The sequence below is a fragment of the Polypterus senegalus genome, chromosome 1 (assembly GCF_016835505.1).
Source record: "Polypterus senegalus isolate Bchr_013 chromosome 1, ASM1683550v1, whole genome shotgun sequence".
Lineage (NCBI taxonomy): Eukaryota > Metazoa > Chordata > Cladistia > Polypteriformes > Polypteridae > Polypterus > Polypterus senegalus.
Genome location: NC_053154.1, coordinates 92,982,515 through 93,002,470, shown reverse-complemented (window position 1 = coordinate 93,002,470; position 19,956 = coordinate 92,982,515). Strand labels below are relative to the sequence as shown.

The window sequence follows — 19,956 nt, the reverse complement described above, 5'->3', positions numbered from 1 at the left end:
GCCCGAGATCATTTTATATACTGTATTATTGTTATTAATGGCCCAGGTATATGAAGCGCTGGTAACACAATAAACTACAGATCCCATAATGCAGCGCTTCAGCTGCCTTGCCGAACACTTACCGTTAATCAAGTCTACCTTATGATGCTGCAAGTTATTGCGGCTAGCTCACACGATGCTGAGAGAAAAGTTGATTCTGAAAATAGAGCCTTTAAAACCGATGGGAGGCTGAGTATATGTTTACTGAACCCGTGTGTCTCATTTGTGGAGCTAATGTGGCTGTAATTACAGAATTTAATCTAAGACGGCACTATGAGACAAAACATCAGGGTAACCTGAAAGACCTGAATGCAATGCAGAAGATACAGAAAGCAGAATAATTAAATAAGAATCTGACACTTCAGCGGACGTTTTAACCGTGCACAATCACAAAGTGATTTCAAGTGAAGCTGCTTTTATGGGAGACACAAATGCACCAGTGCACCTTGCCCCACTTTCCCTGTTGCCAAGTAATGTTAAACCAAGTCGTCACTACGGTGTTCCCAAATACGCACTTTGCTGATAAACTGAGCGCACTGAGTTTGCACGGCGCTTTGGTGACTTTGAAGAACAAAAAAAGTCCGTCTACATGCGGCTCGAACCTTGTGCATGTTTGGTAGCACATATCTGTGTGAGAAGCTCTTCTCAGTGATAAAGACTAACAAAACAGCACACAGGAGTCGCCTCACTGATGAGCACCTGCAATCCATCCTGAGAATCTCCACAACACAGAACCTCACACCAAACAGAAACGAACCTGTGGCCAAAAAGATGCCAGGCGTCCAGCTCTAAAATGACATATGAGCAAAGACAACTGAATGATTTGATTTGTTATTGCTGAAAGGAACACATTTTATTTATATTTCCAGGTTTTGTTATGCAGCATGTTCATATTTGAATTTGTATAATTTTGACAGGATATATTTTTATGGAGAGCAAAATCTTTTGGGATATTTAAAATCTAAGTTTATTTTTATATAAAATTACATAAGAGTAAAGAAATTTGAATGTTTGTTCTTTTAATGTTTACTTTATTTCTAACTTGTATAATTTAGACAGGATATATTTTTATGGAGAGCAAAATATTATAAGTTGTTTAAGGTTTGAGTTGATTTATTCAGGAATAATATTCCTGTCTGTTTTACCATTCCTACCAAAGATATTTCTGTCGACTAAATAAAAATTCCTTCTATTTAAAATTTAAATAGAACTTGAACAAATACGATAGTTCATAATATCCACGCAGACTTGCACGTAAGAGCGGGTGTCATCCGTTTTAACAAACAGCGTATTGCACTGATCTGAAATAGCTGTGTGTGTATATATGTAGATATGTATGTATATGTATATATATGTTTATATATGTGTGTGTGTATGTATGTATGTGTGTATCTATATGTATGTGTATATATGTAGATATATATATGTATGTATATATGTGTATATGTATATGTATATATATATGTTTATGTGTGTGTGTGTAAATATATATATATATATATATATATATATATATATATATATATATATATATATGACAACAACACTCATCACTCACAACAGTGACAAAACAATTACATTGACAATCATGTTACATTATTTTCAAAATGTTTCCTTTTCTTTTTCATTGCTTCTTTAACATACTACTACTCCGCTGCGAAGCGCGGGTATTTTGCTAGTCATAAATAAAATGAACTCTGCATACATACTTTGTGCAACACAGTCGAAAGCTGTGAACTCTCAATGACATCAGGTAGACATGTTAGATAAACAAATCCTTAACCATTGGTCTCATTTGTGAAAGCACTAGGATGTGTTCATGAAAATCACATAGAAATAGCAAAAGTTTTAACTCATGCCAGTAAAAAAGCTACTTAGAAAGTTTTAAGCATCTTTAGTTGAGAGTAATACAAGTTTAGAAGTCTATTTATTTTTAAAAATGTCATCCAAATAGTAAAAATACAATTATATTAATTAATCAAAGGAAAGATCTACTAGTTGATAAGCATTTCTCTCTATTATAATAAAATAATCCTGGGACGATATGAGACTTTTCAGCCTGGGACACAACGTGACTTTTTCAGAGAGATACTTTCACGTCTCACAAGACAAGACTTTGTGCCAAGAGATTTAACCACACCCGGGGCCGGAAATAAAAGACAAAGAGTAGATGACAAAGTAGAACGTCGTAAAGAATTAAAAAATGTTGGAGCGATACACATGCAGAGGAGGTTAGAGATAATGAAAGTACTAAAATTCTCAAAAAAATGATAGTAAAGATCACATTAGCGCACACAAACGGAAATTATTACTTGGTGAAATAACGGAGCAGCGAAAAAGAGATTGAATATATTGTTCGTATTTAAACTTTAAGTTGGAGACTTGTAGATCGTCTAATTCGTGTTGCCATCAGGGAAAAGTAGTGTTTCTTCCCAATAAAGAGGCGTATCCGCAAGAATTAAAAGATTTGTTGTTTGGTGAAAGTGAAATCCACTTATGCAAGCAGCAGAGACGTGAAGTGGCTGGAGCATAGCGCAGGATGGGGGGGAGTTGGCGAACAAAGTGAGCAGGGGGCAAGGCCCCCTAGTTTAAAATAATAATTTAAACATCATTGGTGGCCGAGAAAGTCATACTGTAATTTTTATGTGAGAAACCCCAAAAGGAATGCTATGAATCAAATTGAAGATTGTGGGTCAAATTAAAAAGATGGTTTCATTTTCATTTGGCCCAGGAACTTCCTTATTCTCTATTGAGAAGAAAACACTATAGAGAAGCTGACTCTCCACTGAAATTCAATAAGGACACAAGATATTAGATAAGAGGTTATATTGGAAAATGCACATTATAATACTAATACTCACAATCCGGTTGCGGGTAGATGCGTGGAAAAAACTGTCTCTGTTTTCAATAAGAAAGAAGTCAAATTTATCCTTTTGAAACGAGGCTGTAAAATAATCAGGCTCAGGGTTCATCACTTCATCTGGGAGTCGGAAGGGTTTGAAAAGCCAGTTCATTCGGACTTCCTGCTTTCTGGTAATATCGTTTTCTTTAAAAGGCATTTTAATTTTTAGCAGCTCTGTATAGGTGGCCAGGACATCCCATGGTACATGGACCTTTAGGTAAAAGGTGGTTCCATCTTCTGACTCCTAGTGTAGAAACAGAATTTTAAAAAAGAAACACGTGTTCATTGAAAAGAGTGTTGGTCAGACTTTGACATTGTGCGTCATGCTGTTAGTTTAGTTACTCTTATTATTATTTATTTACCAGTTACCTTTATCCAAGGCACTCATAGAATAATTAAAATAGTTTGAGGACTTGAGTTTGAATGACACAATGATGGATGAGGTAATGATATACAAATTCAGAACTTTGGCCGAGAGGGATAGCCATACTACATGAGGAGACTGTCTGATATCCCTAGGTTTAAAGGACGGGTCGAAGATAGTATTTAGTCCTGAAGCAATAAAATGAAAACTATCTAGACTAAAATATTAAAAATCTGAACAGCCTCTAAAAGTTTACTTTGTCTTTTACTTTCTAAAAGAGTGTAATAAATAAATCTTACGTTATTTAATATAACAAGGTGAGTTCCAACCATCTCAAAACTTTGGTATGAGGGATCTATTTATGCAATTATTCCTTGACAAAAATCAAGTACTTTGAGCTGAAGTGTAAACATTCAGCCCTTTAGACTTTCATACAGTATATTCCACATGTTCATGGTATCTAGAATATTTGCACATTCAATTTACAAATAATCATTACAGAATGTGTTTTCTTTCTTGTGTAAATTAACAGTGAACATTATAACACCTATACCTATCTTAGATCTTGAAATATTGTGACCATGACTGTAATGCTTTGTTGCTATATTGTCCAAGTTTGTCTTTGTTTATTTTTTTTAAATTAGTGACAAGTAACCAGGTATTGTTGCACAATAGTTACTGGGTCTGATTCAGTTTAATGAAACTGGTTTGAAATCCCAACCTGTTCAAAGTCTGTCCAATGTTGGCCAATTTGCTTTTTGTCTGTGTAGATTTTTTTGGTTTCCCCTTTGCATCCCAAACACTTTCATATGAAAAGTAATGACACTCAGTTAGCGAATCTTGTGATGTTCTGGTAACTTGGTTTTGCTTTAAAACAACTTTACAATTGTAATAAGCTTCTGAAGAAATAATCTGATGGGTGGTGTAAAACCAAATTAAAGAAGCACCTTCAATGTTAAAAAATTTAGAAACATGATAGCAGAATCTACATTATTTCATCTGAAATAATTTTTACTTACAAAGTTAATGTTACATTATTAAGGTCATTGTGAAAGTAGTGTGTAGATTATATAATACCTATGTATAGTTTACAAAACAACATAGGGGCTTCATTTCTAAGTCCAGGTTCAATGCCTGATCATTCCTGGTTATGCCTACAAAGAACAGGAACTCAACAGCTGGCAGCAAAGAGCCACCATTAAATGGTGTACACGTGTACACTACCATTCAACAATCTGGGTAGGACTGTTTATGTTTTTGACAGAAACATTGATACCTTTTATTATTAAGATTGATTTAAATACCTAGTCAGGCATTACTAGTGTTTCTAATGGCTATTATTGCTTGAATGTCCATCCATCCATCCATTATCCAACCCGCTATATCCTAACTACAGGGTCACGGGGGTCTGCTGGAGCCAATCCCAGCCAACACAGGGCGCAAGGCAGGAAACAAACCCCAGGCAGGGCACCAGTCCACCGCAGTATTGCTTGAATGTTTAATTTATTATTCACATATGCCTGCAAAGACCCATTTGCAACAGCCATTTCTTCAGTGTCCTAGTTGTAAACTCCCTTAGTGTATTCTTATTCAGGTTTGCCAATTGGTTATTAGAGAAACCACTGCAATTGGATTAGCACTGCTGAAACCTGCTATTCAGTTTAGTTGGGTTGCAAGGTACTGGCATTCCAAACATTCTGTTCTGGGCACAAAAATGGCCAAAATTTCACAAGTCTATTTTTTTTTTTTTTTGCTTTTTTGCAGAATGAAGGTTATGTCATGCAGACTGCCAAGAAACTGAAGATTTCATACGAAGATGTCTACTATGGTTGTGAGAGAAGAGGTTCAACTGGATCTAACCAGGGTAGAAAAGATGGGGATGACCCATATGGGCAGCCAACTGCATAACAAGATAAGTACATCAGTGTCTGTAGTTTGAGAAACACATGCCTTACTGATCTTCAGTTGTCTTCTTCAATAAATACTCACCAAATACTAGTATCATCCATAACAGGATGCCATGTTTTGAGGCACTGAAAAGTATTAATTTTGAGTATGATTAACATAAAATAAGTGAATAATGAATGATGTCAGTCCCTGAGACAGATTATGCTTTTGTTGAAAGAAAATCTTACTTTGTTTCAATTTAAATTAGTTGTGTCTGTGTGACATCTAACCAAGTCAATGTAACTAAAAAATGTTAAGTTAGACTTAATAGCAAACATAATACGTAACATAAATAGTTAATTTTTTGATTGTAGGATAAATGAGATTCTGAGACAATTTAGCACTTAATGAATCAAAAAAAGAGCTTCTTTACTATGCTCTTAAAAAGGTTTATGTGAAAACGAGGAGGTAAAGTTGTGGAAAGTCCCAAAATGCCCCACTCTGCAGACGTATGATTCAGCTTTCTGTTTTTTCTGTAGTAAAGGCCAATCACAATGAGGATTGTGTTGTTGCCATCTACTTACTTTTTTATCCTCTCTTTCTAGCTCCACTCCAGCCTTCTTTAAGTTGTTTTCAAATTCCTTTCTCCTGTTCTGAAAATGAACAGATTAACACTGATGAAATAATATAGTACAGTATTTAGATAAAGACTTCACATTAACCTAATTCATAATTGAACAAAATTGTTTTCAAACTTCAAGATTCCTCAATCTATTTTAGTAATCCAGTTTAGAGTTAAAAGGAGATAGAGGATGTCCTGACCTAAATAAGGGAAAAATTAGGACTTGTTGTACTTTGTTATTGGAGTAAGTATGGGCACTGAGAATGAGACCAACAAATCAGTGCATGAATTTTCATATCTCCCAATTTAGTTCAGGGCCATGGAGGGCTGGAGCCTATCCCAACTCCATAGGTGTGCAAAGTAGAAACCAGCTCAGGAGAGATCTCTAGTCCATCATGCACACAACTATATCAAATGGTAATCGGAGGTCCCGTAAGTGCTCCAGTGTTGGCTGAACACTGAAATCTTACTTTGATACTACATAATATACTTTGAATTAGCTACATAGACTGATATCAGTTAGAATGTGTACATCTCAAGTAGGCAAACCACATCTTTTATACGTATACAATCTGTAATCTAAAGTCATGTCACGTTTTACTTTTGACCATCATCACACAGAACAGGCAAATTTCGAACTCCATAACCAATTTTTAGAATGTGTTTTCTAGAAATCTCCCTAGTCTGTCATTATCTGATTGTCAGACTTTCAGGAGGTCCAAAGGGTCAATTCAGGAATCCAAGACATCCGGAAACTGACATATTTTACACGTTGACACCTACACCGACACTCATACAGGGCCCTTTTTGAACTGCAGACCAACATAGTGCTTTGAAAGAACACTTGAATATATGGACAAAACCCATGTAGAAAGAAACAGAATTTGCAAACCCCACACTGACATCGACCTGATGCAAACATGCTGGATCTGTGAAGTAGCAGTGCTATTCACAGGTCCACTATGTTAGAACATTAGAACACTCTAGACGAGAACAGGCCATTCAGGCCAACAAAGCTCTCCAGTCCTATCTACTTAATTCTTCTAAAAAAAAAAATCAAGACGAGTTTTGAAAGTCCCTAAAGTCTTAATGTCTACCACACTACTTGCTAGCTTATTCCTAGTGTCTGTGGTTCTCTGTGTGAAGAAAATTTCATGTTTGCATGAAATTTACCCTTAACAAGTTTCCAACTCTGTCCCTGTGTTCTTGATGAAATCATTTTAAAATAACTGTCTCAATTCACTGTACTAATTCCCTTCATAATTTTAAACACAACAATCATGTCAACTCTTAACCTTCTTTTGCTTAAACTGTAAACACTCAGTTATTTTAATCTTTCCTCGTAATTCAACCCCTGTAGCCCTGGAATCAGCCTAGTTGCTCTTCTCTGGACCTTTTCTAGCGCTGCTATGTCCTTTTAGTAGCCTGGAGACCAAAACTGCACACAGTTCTCCAGATGAGGCCTCACCAGTGCATTATAAAGCTTGAGCAGAACCTCCTTGGAATTGTATCCTACACATCAGGGCACTATATAGCCTAATATAGACAATTAGTGCTGTGCAGTACAGACATCGGTGCAAATGACACTGGATGCTACAGCAGAGCAGCCACTTCAATGTCCTGTTCATTACCAACACAAATGGTACTCCAGGACTGAAGTTAAGGAGCCCAGAGATAGACTGCATCCCAGGGAGCCAACAATCAGAGTAATAACATGAGGGACTTGGGTTCAATTGCCTGCCCTGTCTCTCTCTGTGTGGAGTATATCAGTTCTCCCATGTGAGTGTTTGTTTAATCCCAAATGTGAGAAGGTTAAGTAAACTGACAACACTAATCACCTGACATGCGTATGTGTGTGTGCATGTATCCGGCAGTGGACCCATATGTTTGGTAAAAAAATGATTGTCCCCACCTTGTTTTGTATTATGTACTTCTAAAAATGTTTCTATTTTTTATTGTTTTACAATATTTGATGATATCCATACTCCAACTATAATAACTAGATTCCCGCACAAATGTCTGGATTATGAATAGTTATAATGAGGATTATTTTAAATGGTTTATCCAATACCTCCAAATCACAATGGTAACACTTCCTATGGTGGGCTTGACAAAGCTAATTAAGGAAGCAGAAAACAATAAAAATTCTTACCTTTTTCTTTTCTCCTTCTTTGGTCTCTTCCTCCACATAGCACAGAACAAAATCAATCCTTCGTACGCCATCCCTGAAGAAGATAGTCTGCTTATTCTGGTTTCCAATTAACATAAAAAAGAAAGGAAGAGACAATTCAGTTGAACAATTTAAGTTTCACTTTGTTAAACTCCAATTCTTTGTACCCTTGGAGGAATTCAATGAACCATAGGACAAGTTCTTCAGTTATAAATACACCTATTTAGACATTTGAGTGCTCGAATCACTGTCCATCCAATGGGTGTTAGGTGCATTGGGTGCCATTCCATTTCTGATTTCAAAACCAGTGGAAGTGGAACCTACAAGTCAACTACAGTAAGTCAGTTAAGTGCAGTGGAAAACAGACAAGCTCCTGATTAGGAGGCTTTGTGAACATCTCTGAAGTCTGATGAAATGTCTTAAGAAATAAAAGTCTCAGTGTCACTTATAACTGGGATAACCAGTGTGGAGGCTCTCGCCATAATCAGCTGGAATGTGCAGTGATATATTTAATCTCTCTATTATATTAAAAAAGTTTTCCGTTATGTCCACTTTATACAGCCTTGACCACTCCCTTCCATATCGCTCACCCAATCATTACTCCTACTGCGCACATCCTCTCTCCATAACACCCTGTGACACTGTCAGTGCTGATAACATGCCCTTCAATGCAGCCAGTCATAACGGCATGGCAGAAGAGCAAAGGATCTATTCAAGAACATCAAATTTTAGATCACAATTGAAAAACAGCAGCAAGAGCTGATAATAAACGTCAAAAAGAAGAAACTGAAGAAAAAAGAGCTGTATATACAGTTAGGTCCGTAAATATTTGGACAGAGTCAACTTTTTTCTAATTTTGGTTCTGTACATTACCACAATGAATTTTAAATGAAACAACTCAGATGTGGTTGAAGTGCAGACTTTCAGCTTTAATTCAGTGGGTTGAACAAAACGATTGCATAAAAATGTGACCGTATGTTGTCTGTTCACAGCAAAATCTTCCACATGCAAGCACCACACCTCAAATCAACTCCAGGCCTTTTATCTACTTAATTGATAATAACATAACGACGGACTTGCCCATGAAATAGCCTTTCAATCAATTGTCCAATTACTTTTGAGCCTCTGAAATGAAGGGATTGTGTTAAAAAATGCTTTAGTTGCCTCACATTTTTATGCAATCTTTTTGTTCAGCCCACTGAATTAAAGCGGAAACTCTGCACTTCAAAGGCATATAAGTTGTTTCATTTAAAATTCATTATGGTAATGTACACAACCAAAATTAGAAAAAAGTTGTCTCTGTCCAAATATTTATGGATCCTAACTGTAATAAAAATGAAGAGAATCGTCCAACAAACTAAAAAGAGAAAAATATCCTACATATAAGAACAGAAATGCCAAAAAGCAACATTAATAGAATGTAAGTTAGAGGATAAAATAATTCATAATATTGTTTTTAATGAGGCGTTAATGTAATTTCATTTTTTCTTTACTTTTTATTAGGGTTAGGGTTTTACTTTTTTACTTCTACTTTATTACTATTATTTTTTACTATGTTTTATTATTCATTGGTATTTAAAAAATACACGTGCAGTGAAATACTCAAGTAACTGATTTTCTATCAATAATAACTTAAGGACCAAACCACCTTCCTCCTGCACCCTGCATACTCTTGCATATACCACCTCTTTAAATGCAATCACTTTCTCTAATGGTGGGACGCCCCGACACCCTTTGAGCAGCTCAGCCTGGGGGTTGGTGAGTGAAGCGAGCAGGTGGTGGAGCCCCCCTAGTAAATTTTTAAAAATCAGGGATGGTCTCCCCTAGACTTTCTCATAAACTAGATATGGGGATGGATATTTGAGGAGTAAACCGCAAGACAGTTATATTTTTATATTATGTACATTAAAGAACCATCAACAACAAATCAAATCAAATTCATCATATATTGAAAAATTATTATAAAAGTGAAGCTGAATAAATTGGACTCTGTATCAGCATGAATAAAAAAGTACCACTTCCGGTTAATGGAAATAGCTCAAAAGTTGAATCTCTGTTGTGTACCTAATACTTGAATAGAAAATTTGGTTGGCCTAAGTGAAAGTGTACTCAAGTTATCATTCTTACACACACACACACACACACACACACACACACACACACACACAGACATAATTCCAAAAATGGTATTTTCAGACTTGGCAATTCATCAAAATCTCGAGGTCAAATTTTTGGCGGATTACAATACTTTCCCTAAACTTCATATATGAGAAAGTAAAAATGAATTCCAGTGCACTTTTAATCACTTAAAGGAAGTGGGAGATTCCTACAGTAGAAGAGAGTACAGTCATTCTGTCATTGCTCAAGGATGTGATAACCATTGCTATTTTCATAGCAGCAGAATAAAACAATAACGCGCCATAGTCTTGCTACTCCTATCAATGTGAGAACAAAATGGACTTAGCCTAAAAGTTGCAGCAGAAGAGTTGGGAGTGATAACAGCCTCATAATAAATGGGCCTTTCTTCCAGTTTCCATCTCTCCAAATATACAGTGCACACTGTATGAATTGGCAGCATGATTCTTATTAATATTCTACCTCCAAGATTACTATCAGGTATTAAAAATTTCATTGCACAATCATTTGTGCTACTGTCTTTCAAGGAAGTTCCAGATTCCAGACACATATCCAATATCACCATCATTATCTTTTTGTTTTGCTTTTCCTGGTGATGATAATAAAAGCTGACCAGGGTCCGGTTTTGTGCTGGGCTCACCAGATCTTCTAACCCCAGCAACTTCCTCCATCCCATCCGAATGAATACCCAGATGTTCCCAGATACACAACAGTACCCAAGTTAGTAAAGGAGATGCATTCCAGGACTTTAGTTTCTTATATAAAACTGTGCAATCAGAGACAGATGTCATTAGGAAGAATATAGATCTTTATGGGTAAAGTGGGGTGTGGTGAGGGAAGGCTGTTGTTGCCACAGAGGTTACACTGTCTGCCATCACATTCCTTGCCCACTCTCCAACACCACTGCCACCACCACCAGGATTTTACATGATCCCTTCTATGCAGCTCTATGCGCTCTCATCCACCTTATTCACTGTTATTTACACCACATATCTCACTTAAGGTCTGAGGCAAAACTATCTGTCTTACTTTACCCAACATTTGGAAGTGTCCACATACCCAGAACCAGTGGATTTTAGTAGAAGAGACGTATCTCTGAGGTACCCTTTGTCCATGCCTCCTCCTCCACTGTCTGCACCAGGTCCTTTCATAACCTGGTACTAACCTCAAAGATTTTACTATGTGTCATTTCTCTCCTCTAGCGTCTGCTTCCTTTAATGTGATTCTTTGTGATCTAAAGATATTCCTTAACTTTTTCCTGACATACTGGGCAAATTGTATTTTTCAGTCTTTAAAAATATTAATCAAACTATAGTACACATGAAATAACTAAGCACTCTGTAAAATAACTTGATGTTCTACAGTACACACGATATCAGCAACTGACAAGAACATTTCTACAGTGAATACTAGAGCACTCTAACAGACTGGTGCTTGAATTTGCACATGCGTCATATAGTGATTTTAAAGTGGAGTTTCTATAAAGGAGCTTCATTTTCAGAAGATTTGCTAACCTATTACTGTATGCCCTCCAGTTTGTAATGGGTCTGCCCAACCTCATGCCCACCCAAACTACCTTAACCTGCTTTTCTTGATCCAGACAGTTTCATCCATGGATTATCTGTTGTTTCATCACTATTGTCTGGTACCACATTCATCATAAGGCCTTAAGGTGACTGAACTCCTTCACTTGAGGCGTTGGCTCACCCCTTACCTGCAGAGAACAAGCTACACTTTTCCAGGAGAGGAGAGTGACCTCCAATTTGAAGGTGCAAATCCTAAATATATCACAATCAGCTGCATAAAATTCCCTTTTCTTAATCTACGTGTGTTAAATGTTAACTCTGTTGGCTTAATGTCAATGAGACTAATGACCTGGCATCCCATCAAGAATTGGGTTCCGATGGAATTAATCTTTATCTCCTAAAGTAGAATCCAAAACCACCATGATAAAACAATCTTTTTTTTGTTGTTTGAAGGATGGCTTAGTTCCTAGTTAGAACTGACCTCCATGCTTGGAATGATGTGTTGCGTTACGATTTATTTATCAATCTAGTCATCCGTTCTCTTAACCCACCTATTCCTGTTAGGCAGGGGCTATTGCTGGATCCCATTAAAGGGGACTGTTTAAATATTCAGTGAGTAAATTCTAAATTGCCTTGTGATCTGAAACCAACCAAAGCCATTTATTAAGGTTGTGACACATTGAACCACAAGGGAGCTTCCATTCTCTAGCTGGCTCATTAGTATTTCACCCTTTATTTGTTTCTAAATACCTCTTTCTTTGAACCAAACACTTGTAGGTTAACGTCTACACCTTTGTCATTTTTTTAAGTTTGAACCCCACTGCTTTAAAAACCGTATCTAGGAAATTAAGCTCTTTGTACTAATACTGTTTATTTGAACAGCTGTTCTTTTTATTTAATATATTAGAAAAGCAATACCTAAACAGCAAAGATATTGAGAATGATCAGTCTGATCTCATAAAATGAAACAAATTATTTTAATTGAACAGTGTGATCAATAAGAGGCATAAAGAAAACAATTAGATGATTTGACTGATGTTAACACTGGGTGGTGGACTTCAGCAGCTCAGAAACCCACAGAATACTGAAGAAGCCAAAAAAGGCCGGAATAAGAGTGTAGTCATTACAAAATAAATCACACAATGTAGGATCAGGCACAATAAGAAGAAAGAAAACCAAACATACTACCCTGACACTCTGCATAATGATTGGCGTACCTTCTGCACTCTCCCAAAAATATACAACAGTAGACACTCCTTTAACACCTCCAGTACCTCTGTCTATCAGTTGTGTCTCTCATAGACCCCGGCTTCTCTTCTTCTTACTAGGTAAGTGTTTTCCAGCCCACTGTACTCCCAACTCTGTACTAGTCTATAGACTCACTGGAATGGGGCTTTTAAAGCCTCAACAAGAACTACGTCCGGTAGCAACTTGGGAATAATTCCATGGTCAGGGTTAGCAACTGGGGCCCATAGGATCAATCACCTACATCTAAGTCTTATAGCTTAATACGTATCTGATGTTCTGAGCTGTGATTTCTAAATAAAGTGATAGACAGCCTCCAGGTCTCCTGACCATTATTAACATTAATAACAAAGAGCAAAATAATTCATAATACTTTTTCCTGCTGCCTTCTCTCCGCCTGGGGTGTTCTTCTTTGTTAGTCATGGTCCTCCACTGTCCTCCCATTAAATTGTTGTTTTCAACTCTAGAACTCCTTCACCAATCGAGAAGCATAACTTCCCTTATCAATGGTGGGCCAGTAATACCTGAACAATTGTCAAATGTGTACTTTTCACCAGTGTGACCTTATGGCCCAAATCCTTGTACTCCACATAGTACATTTGTGGGGTCATTATTGTCACATGTACAGATTTCACTGCAATTCTTACTTGTACGTGCTAAACAAAATGCAACACATCACCACTTTTCAGATAATTCTTACACTACAGATTAGCTTGCTATCTATGCAGCTATGCATGAAACATGATGAAAGGTCAAGTTGTATGACTTCAGCATTCCTCTTTTACAACCATTATTGTTTCCAGCACTGCTCCATGTAACATTCATAAGGTCAGTACTGTCACATGTACAGAGTACAGTGAAATTCTTACTTGCACATGCTGATCAAAATATGCAGCACCTCTGCACTCTCCAGAGGGACGATCAGCGAGTATAACTACCTTACCTCAAACATGATGTAACTGCTAATGTTGGATGCAACTGCATGCTCACCCGTTACTGAACAGTAGCATATTAGCCAAAAGTGGGAGAGCAGTGCACAGGTTAGCAGAGAACACAGGAGTTTGATTCATTGCCTAGTCATCACTGCCTATGTGGAACTCCTATTTGTTCATGTTTGCTTTCTCCATCCTCATCGGTTCCTTCAAACATCCCAAAGCATTGTATGTTAAGTAAATTAACAAGTTTGAATTAGTTGGTATGAATGAATGTCATTGTATGCCTGATTGTGCCCTGCCATGAAGCGACATCTCACTCAGATGTGGTTTGTGCCTTACACCCAGTGCTGTCAGGAGAGTCTCTTATGTTCACCCACTTTGTAATGGAGAAAATGTGTTTTATTATCTTCATATATGAAATAATGCTATGGAAAAGGACAAAGGGTGCCCTGAATCTAAGAAGTGTGTCACTGACTACACCATGCACAGGCAAGTCAATTCTGGAAGAGATAGGTGCAAGGCAGGGGCTAACTCTGGATGTGCTGCCAGACTACTGAGTGCACCAATCACACCATATTTACAAGTTTATCTCCAAATAACCAAATGCTGATTTTGTGAAAATTCATGCAAAATGATGGTACTCTATCCAGATTTGCGTCCTAGTTGAGTCCTGCCTGGTATGTCCAGGACAACCTTTGGATTCGAAAACTCTGAATTGAATTAGTGGATGAATGCACATTAAAAACGGCTTCTCCTAAAAAAATATTCTCACCTATGAAAAAATGAACAATCATTTTACAAAAAAAAAACATGCATCACACAACATGTTTGTTCAGCATGTAGGATTTCTAAACCACTCTGTAAATATAATATGATCTTTCTCTTTCACCCTTTCTCTCTCTCTCTCTCTCTGTCTCTCTCTCTCTCTCTCTCTATATATATATATATATATATATATATATATATATATATATATATATATATTAGACTATAAACATGATCTCACATTATCCTTATGAATCCGGAATTCCACACAACAACTACCTGTCCAGTTCTTACCTCCAGATTTCCTGAGGGTTGTCTGCCTTTGCTGTGCACTTTCTTGCCACTTTCATCTAATGAAACAGAAGAGCAGAGTTTTCAAATTTTGATCAGCAGCATTCTTACGCTAAAGGTCTTTGTGCCTTCATTATCTTGGGACCATGCTCCCATGTTACATGTCCCCAACAGTTCTGTATACACACATAAGGGAGTTTGTTTTTCTGTTTAGCTCCCCAAAGAACTTAAAGTAATCCTTTGCACATAAGACTGTGCCTTACGTGTATCTATAATCAGGGCTGCTCAGTAGTGCTTGCAATTTATATAATAGTCTAGACCTCCATGTATTTTGAACGGCAAATATTGAGAGGCTCCCCCAAAATGAGGGTATGTCTATAATGACAGCTGGTGGTCTATACCAAAGTATATATGTAAAGACTTTTTGGTTAGTGTATATATGGGTAGTATATGGGTAAGTAACAAAATTCCCAAGTATAAGCATACAAATGACATTATTATAGTAGGTGTTTCTACATAGCTGTATTCCTATACGGCTAGCATCTGATTAATTACAACACAAACAACACAGCAGCAGGGATGTCTTAACAGCATTATAGGCTCTCGGGCAAAGCAGTGCACTGGGACCCCTACCTACACAACCACTAAGCAAGTCACAACATACATAGATTAACATGGGGCCCCTATGCTTGTGGGGCCCACGGGCAACTGCCCAGCATGCCCATGTGTTAAGACAGCCCTACACAGCAGGACATTTTTAGCTTTTAGCTAGTTTGTTGTTTCCATATTTATTTATGATATCCATTTTAATTCACAGATTTCCTAACCAGATTTTTAGAAGTGACAATTGTTTGACGTACAATTATATACAGTACTACATGAATTTTAATCATAAGACTGTAGGACAAAGTGTCACAGCAGACCAGTTAAGAAAGTGGATTTAACAGGGATGCAGACATCCAGCTGCGCCTTCCCCCATTATCAAACTAAGTGACTGAACTCCATATTGTACCAAGATCTGCCTGGATTTCATCTGATAACAAAGGTGTAAATCAGAGTTGCACTGACATCTCTCCAGAGGCCCCTCTGCAGACCTCTTGAGGCAGAAGGCGTGAAACGGACTCAAGCAAAAACAAAGAGCTATAATTCAAGGGATGACAACTAGGATGGACAGAATGACTTGCCTACTAGAAGACACTGATTTTATAACTGGAAGTGGCATTAAACCAATCAAGAGAAGACCCCGCCTTTCCTTTCCATGCCACCCCATCTCTCAAGGAAGAAGAAAAGAGAGGCAGAGAAAGGCAAGTTAAGAGAAGTCCCTGGAATCTCTTGCGACGCATTCTCTCAGGGAGGGGGATATATGCAAAATCACTTTCTGAAACCTAAAAAGTTATGAGCCACTCTTCCTTGGAGAGCTAAATGTGACCAATTCTTTTCCTTGTGAACATGAAGTTGAAATCCAGTTGAGAAGCAACCATGACTTCAAGAAGAGAACTTCAGCATCTAAACTCTTGCGCCAGAAAAGAGTAATGCTTTTCCCTAAGTTGCAGACGGCACAGCACAGGCTCTAACAGAAGAATGGAAGCTGAGAAAGCAGCATCGCAGAACACAACAAACAAGGGATCATGCAGCAAAGACAGCTACAGTGCACTCTAACAAATGAAGAATTCTACACTTAAACCCGGACCAGAAATGAAGCAACAACTCCATACAACATCAGACACCATTCATAAAGATTTGGTATCGCAAAACTATTTATCTGTGCCAAGGTAAATTAGAACTTGAAATAACCAGTAAACAGCCAGCCAATATTTTACATGTTTGGCTGTCCAGTCTTAATGTCAATATGTATTCATTTGTATCATGCTTCTATAACCCTTGTGTTTATTAACAAATTGTATTATTCTGTTCTTTAAATCAAGTGCACCTCTGTTACCTTGATAAAAGCTTTACCCAGAGACCCTCTCCTACAACAGAATAAGGTAAGGTAAATAAAGTTGGATCCATGCCATATTATTTGAGTAATTACCAGTATTGCCAAAGACAAAACTGATAATTATTTAACCACCTTACAATTTACTCAATTCCAACATTTAATTTGAATGTCTCTGGGTGGGCAAGTTAAAACTTACATGAAAAATAATTATTCAAAAACAGTAATAAAATACTGTAAAACAATACACAAAAATACAATCCATACATAAATCATAACAAGAGGATTTCAATAATGTATGTATTTTCCATTATGTTTTAATTTATGTACTGTGTCAATTCCATTCCTTGTGCTTTGTGGGTGGATTTTTGTGTATTGTTTTATTGCTGTTCTGGAATAATTATTTTTCATATAAAGCGTGTATTTTCCATTATGTTTTAATTGATGTACAGTGTCTTTAAAAACGATAACAGTGGGTGGAGCCCCACAAAGCTCCATACTTACCTCCTGTGCCATCTTCCAAAGTTGATACATCTATCAAAATGTCATATTTTGCGTTTTTACTCATCTTGCTCAGGCCAGGAATCATGTCCAAGTCGAGTCAGATTGTCAGCCTCCTCCATCCCAGTGAAACCAGACTCATCCACACCTGCCCACAGTAGATTACCAATGTGACTGAGTGGTGACAACAGCAGCAGGTGTTGTGACAAAAAATGCCCAGGATTCTGCACAGTACCACTCACAGAGGCATGTATTCTAAATAAATGAAAAGAACAGAAATGCAAATTAATATCCAACTACTAACAAACTAGTAGGACCTATTGGAACAACACCAGCAAATACCATTAACACAAATAAAAACCATTGAGCCAACCCTTTATTTTCTACCTTACTCGGGTGGAGTGGTGGCTCTGAGGCTAGGGATCTTCACTGTCACTCGGAAGGTTGCTGGTTCGAATCCCGTAAAAATGCCAAAAGGGTCTCTGCTCTGTTGGGCCCTTGAGCAAGGCCCTTAACCTGCAATTGTTCTGTCCTGGGTATGACGTTAATCTGCATCCATCTCTGCATGCAGGCACTCCAACTTGAGGGTTGGTAGCAGAATTGGCTCTCCAGCCACCATAAAAAAACCTCACACTGTTCCACTCCATATGAACTAGTGTTGTGCTGAGGTATCACCTGTTGCATGGCTGCACTCGGGTCCTAATCTGAATCCTGAGTTGGTTTGTCATGTGGTGGGTACGGCAATGCACTGTATCAGTGTGTGCTCCTAACCCGCCTCTCTGTCTCTTATCCATTTCAGAATAATTGGACCCAGTCTCTATTCCAGTAGCTCTGGTTATAAGGTGAGAACTAACACTGGATAGGGGGCCAGCCTGCTCTCAATTGCAGGCCACACTCACATGTACACTCTTTGCTGAACAGCCCAACCTTCACATAATCAGGATAAGAAAGGAAAAGCTGATAACAAAGAGGAAAGCCCTACTTTGACAAAGGAGAACAAATTTGAGGTACGCTAAAACCATTAAGAGTTTTAAATCCAGGACATGATAGAAAATATAAAGGTGATCCCTGGGAATGGTTGTGTATCACAACACTGACTGGAGTAGCTACAGTATTTTAAGGAAGAAGTAATGAATATGATGCTCTGGAAGGTTAAGAGAGTGAGAGAAGACAGGTTTGGGTAAATGTTGAAACCATGAACAAATGAGGTTTTAGAATTATTACATCTTGCGTGAAGAAGGGGCCCGAGTTGCCTCGAAAGCTTGTGTATTGTAATCTTTTTAGTTAACCAATAAAAGGTGTCATTTTGCTTGGCTTTTTGCTACAGGTGTGAGAAGAAATGAAGAATGTCGAGGTGAAAGCAACCGATGAAGCCTGTGATTGGGTAAAGGGGCCACAAGGAAACATGATGGCAGAATGATGAGGTAGATATAGCAATACATAACTGCAAATTTTCAAAAGAGTAGCTTACAAAAATGTAAAAAAGATGTGGGTGTCTAAAATGTTGAAGCTGGCATAAAAGGAGTGTGATCATCTGAATATACAAAAGCTTCTGGAATGGATAATGGAAGTGGCTAACCTGGGAAAACCTGCCGAGGAGATGATGATGATAATAATAATAACAATAATAGAATAAAAAAATTATATAAAAAAGGAAGAGTATGGATAAAACTTTATATTGTAATGTTATGTTCACGTTTAATTGTATGACCTAAAAAGTATTTTCACTCCCCAGATACTGGGTGTGAAAAGCTAAATGTCAAGAAAATATTTAGTATCAAGCTTATATTATTGTGATGTTTGATACGCATTTTGGTAGACATGAGCAGAAATGTGTATCAAATGGCTGCTGTTTGCAAAAGAGTTATAGCATCATTGGTAGATGATCATAGAGACAGCTTAGTGTTACATTTGGCTAAGATTGTGTTTGACCTCTTCCTGTAGTTGAACCTGGTCATTTGTTACTGTAGTGGTCTGGTGCCACACAGATGATTTCATGGCCTTATGTTTCTTGAAGCATGCTAGAGTAAAATATAACATTTTAATCAAATTATTCCTCTGCTTGCGATGTCTAATCTGAGAGCTCCTGCCAGATGTACTGGAAGGTTTCTTCTCATCCACTATCCTTAGTTTTATTGATCTTCCAACAGATTTTAATAAAATATTCTCAAACTCATTTAATCAAAATCAGGATCAAGTGGTTTGGAGCTTATTCCAGCCATTTTGGTTTAAGGGAAAAAACTGAGAAACTGACACTAGGCGAGCTGCCTATCTGTCCTAGTACCCTATCTTCCAAAGATCTGCACTCAGGCTCACAGGGTATTTTTGGAATCACTAGTCAACACAATATAATGTACACATCTTTGGGATTTGCAAAATAAAGTTGAGTACCCAGAGTAAAATACACAGACACAGAAAGAGTGTTCAAATTCTACACAGGGAAAGATTAAGTGTGGATTTGAAACCCACAATGCTGGATTCAAGAGACTGGGTCACTAATGTCTGTACCAATGTGCCCTCCCAGATATTAGCATTGTTCTGGTGAATGACACTTTTCACCTTTTTCAAGACATCCTCATTCATATAACTGTTCTTTTGTCATGGCTATCATTATTGCTGTGCAGTATGTTAAATTTG

The 19,956-nt window shown here is 37.4% G+C and overlaps 1 protein-coding gene across 1 annotated transcript in view; it reads right to left on the bottom strand.

The window, feature by feature from the left end:
• The window catches only part of LOC120526383 (anoctamin-5-like), a 65,174-nt gene extending 47,767 nt beyond the window's left edge, over window positions 1-17,407 (bottom strand). Inside the window, exons 1-5 of the mRNA XM_039749564.1 lie at window positions 17,323-17,407; window positions 14,886-14,941; window positions 7,967-8,062; window positions 5,777-5,845; window positions 2,901-3,185 (exon numbers count right to left, since the gene is read on the bottom strand). Coding sequence (XP_039605498.1) covers window positions 2,901-3,185; window positions 5,777-5,845; window positions 7,967-8,062; window positions 14,886-14,941; window positions 17,323-17,407 — 591 coding nt within the window. The remainder of the gene's footprint in view (window positions 1-2,900; window positions 3,186-5,776; window positions 5,846-7,966; window positions 8,063-14,885; window positions 14,942-17,322) is intronic.
• Between the last annotated feature and the right edge of the window lie 2,549 nt (window positions 17,408-19,956).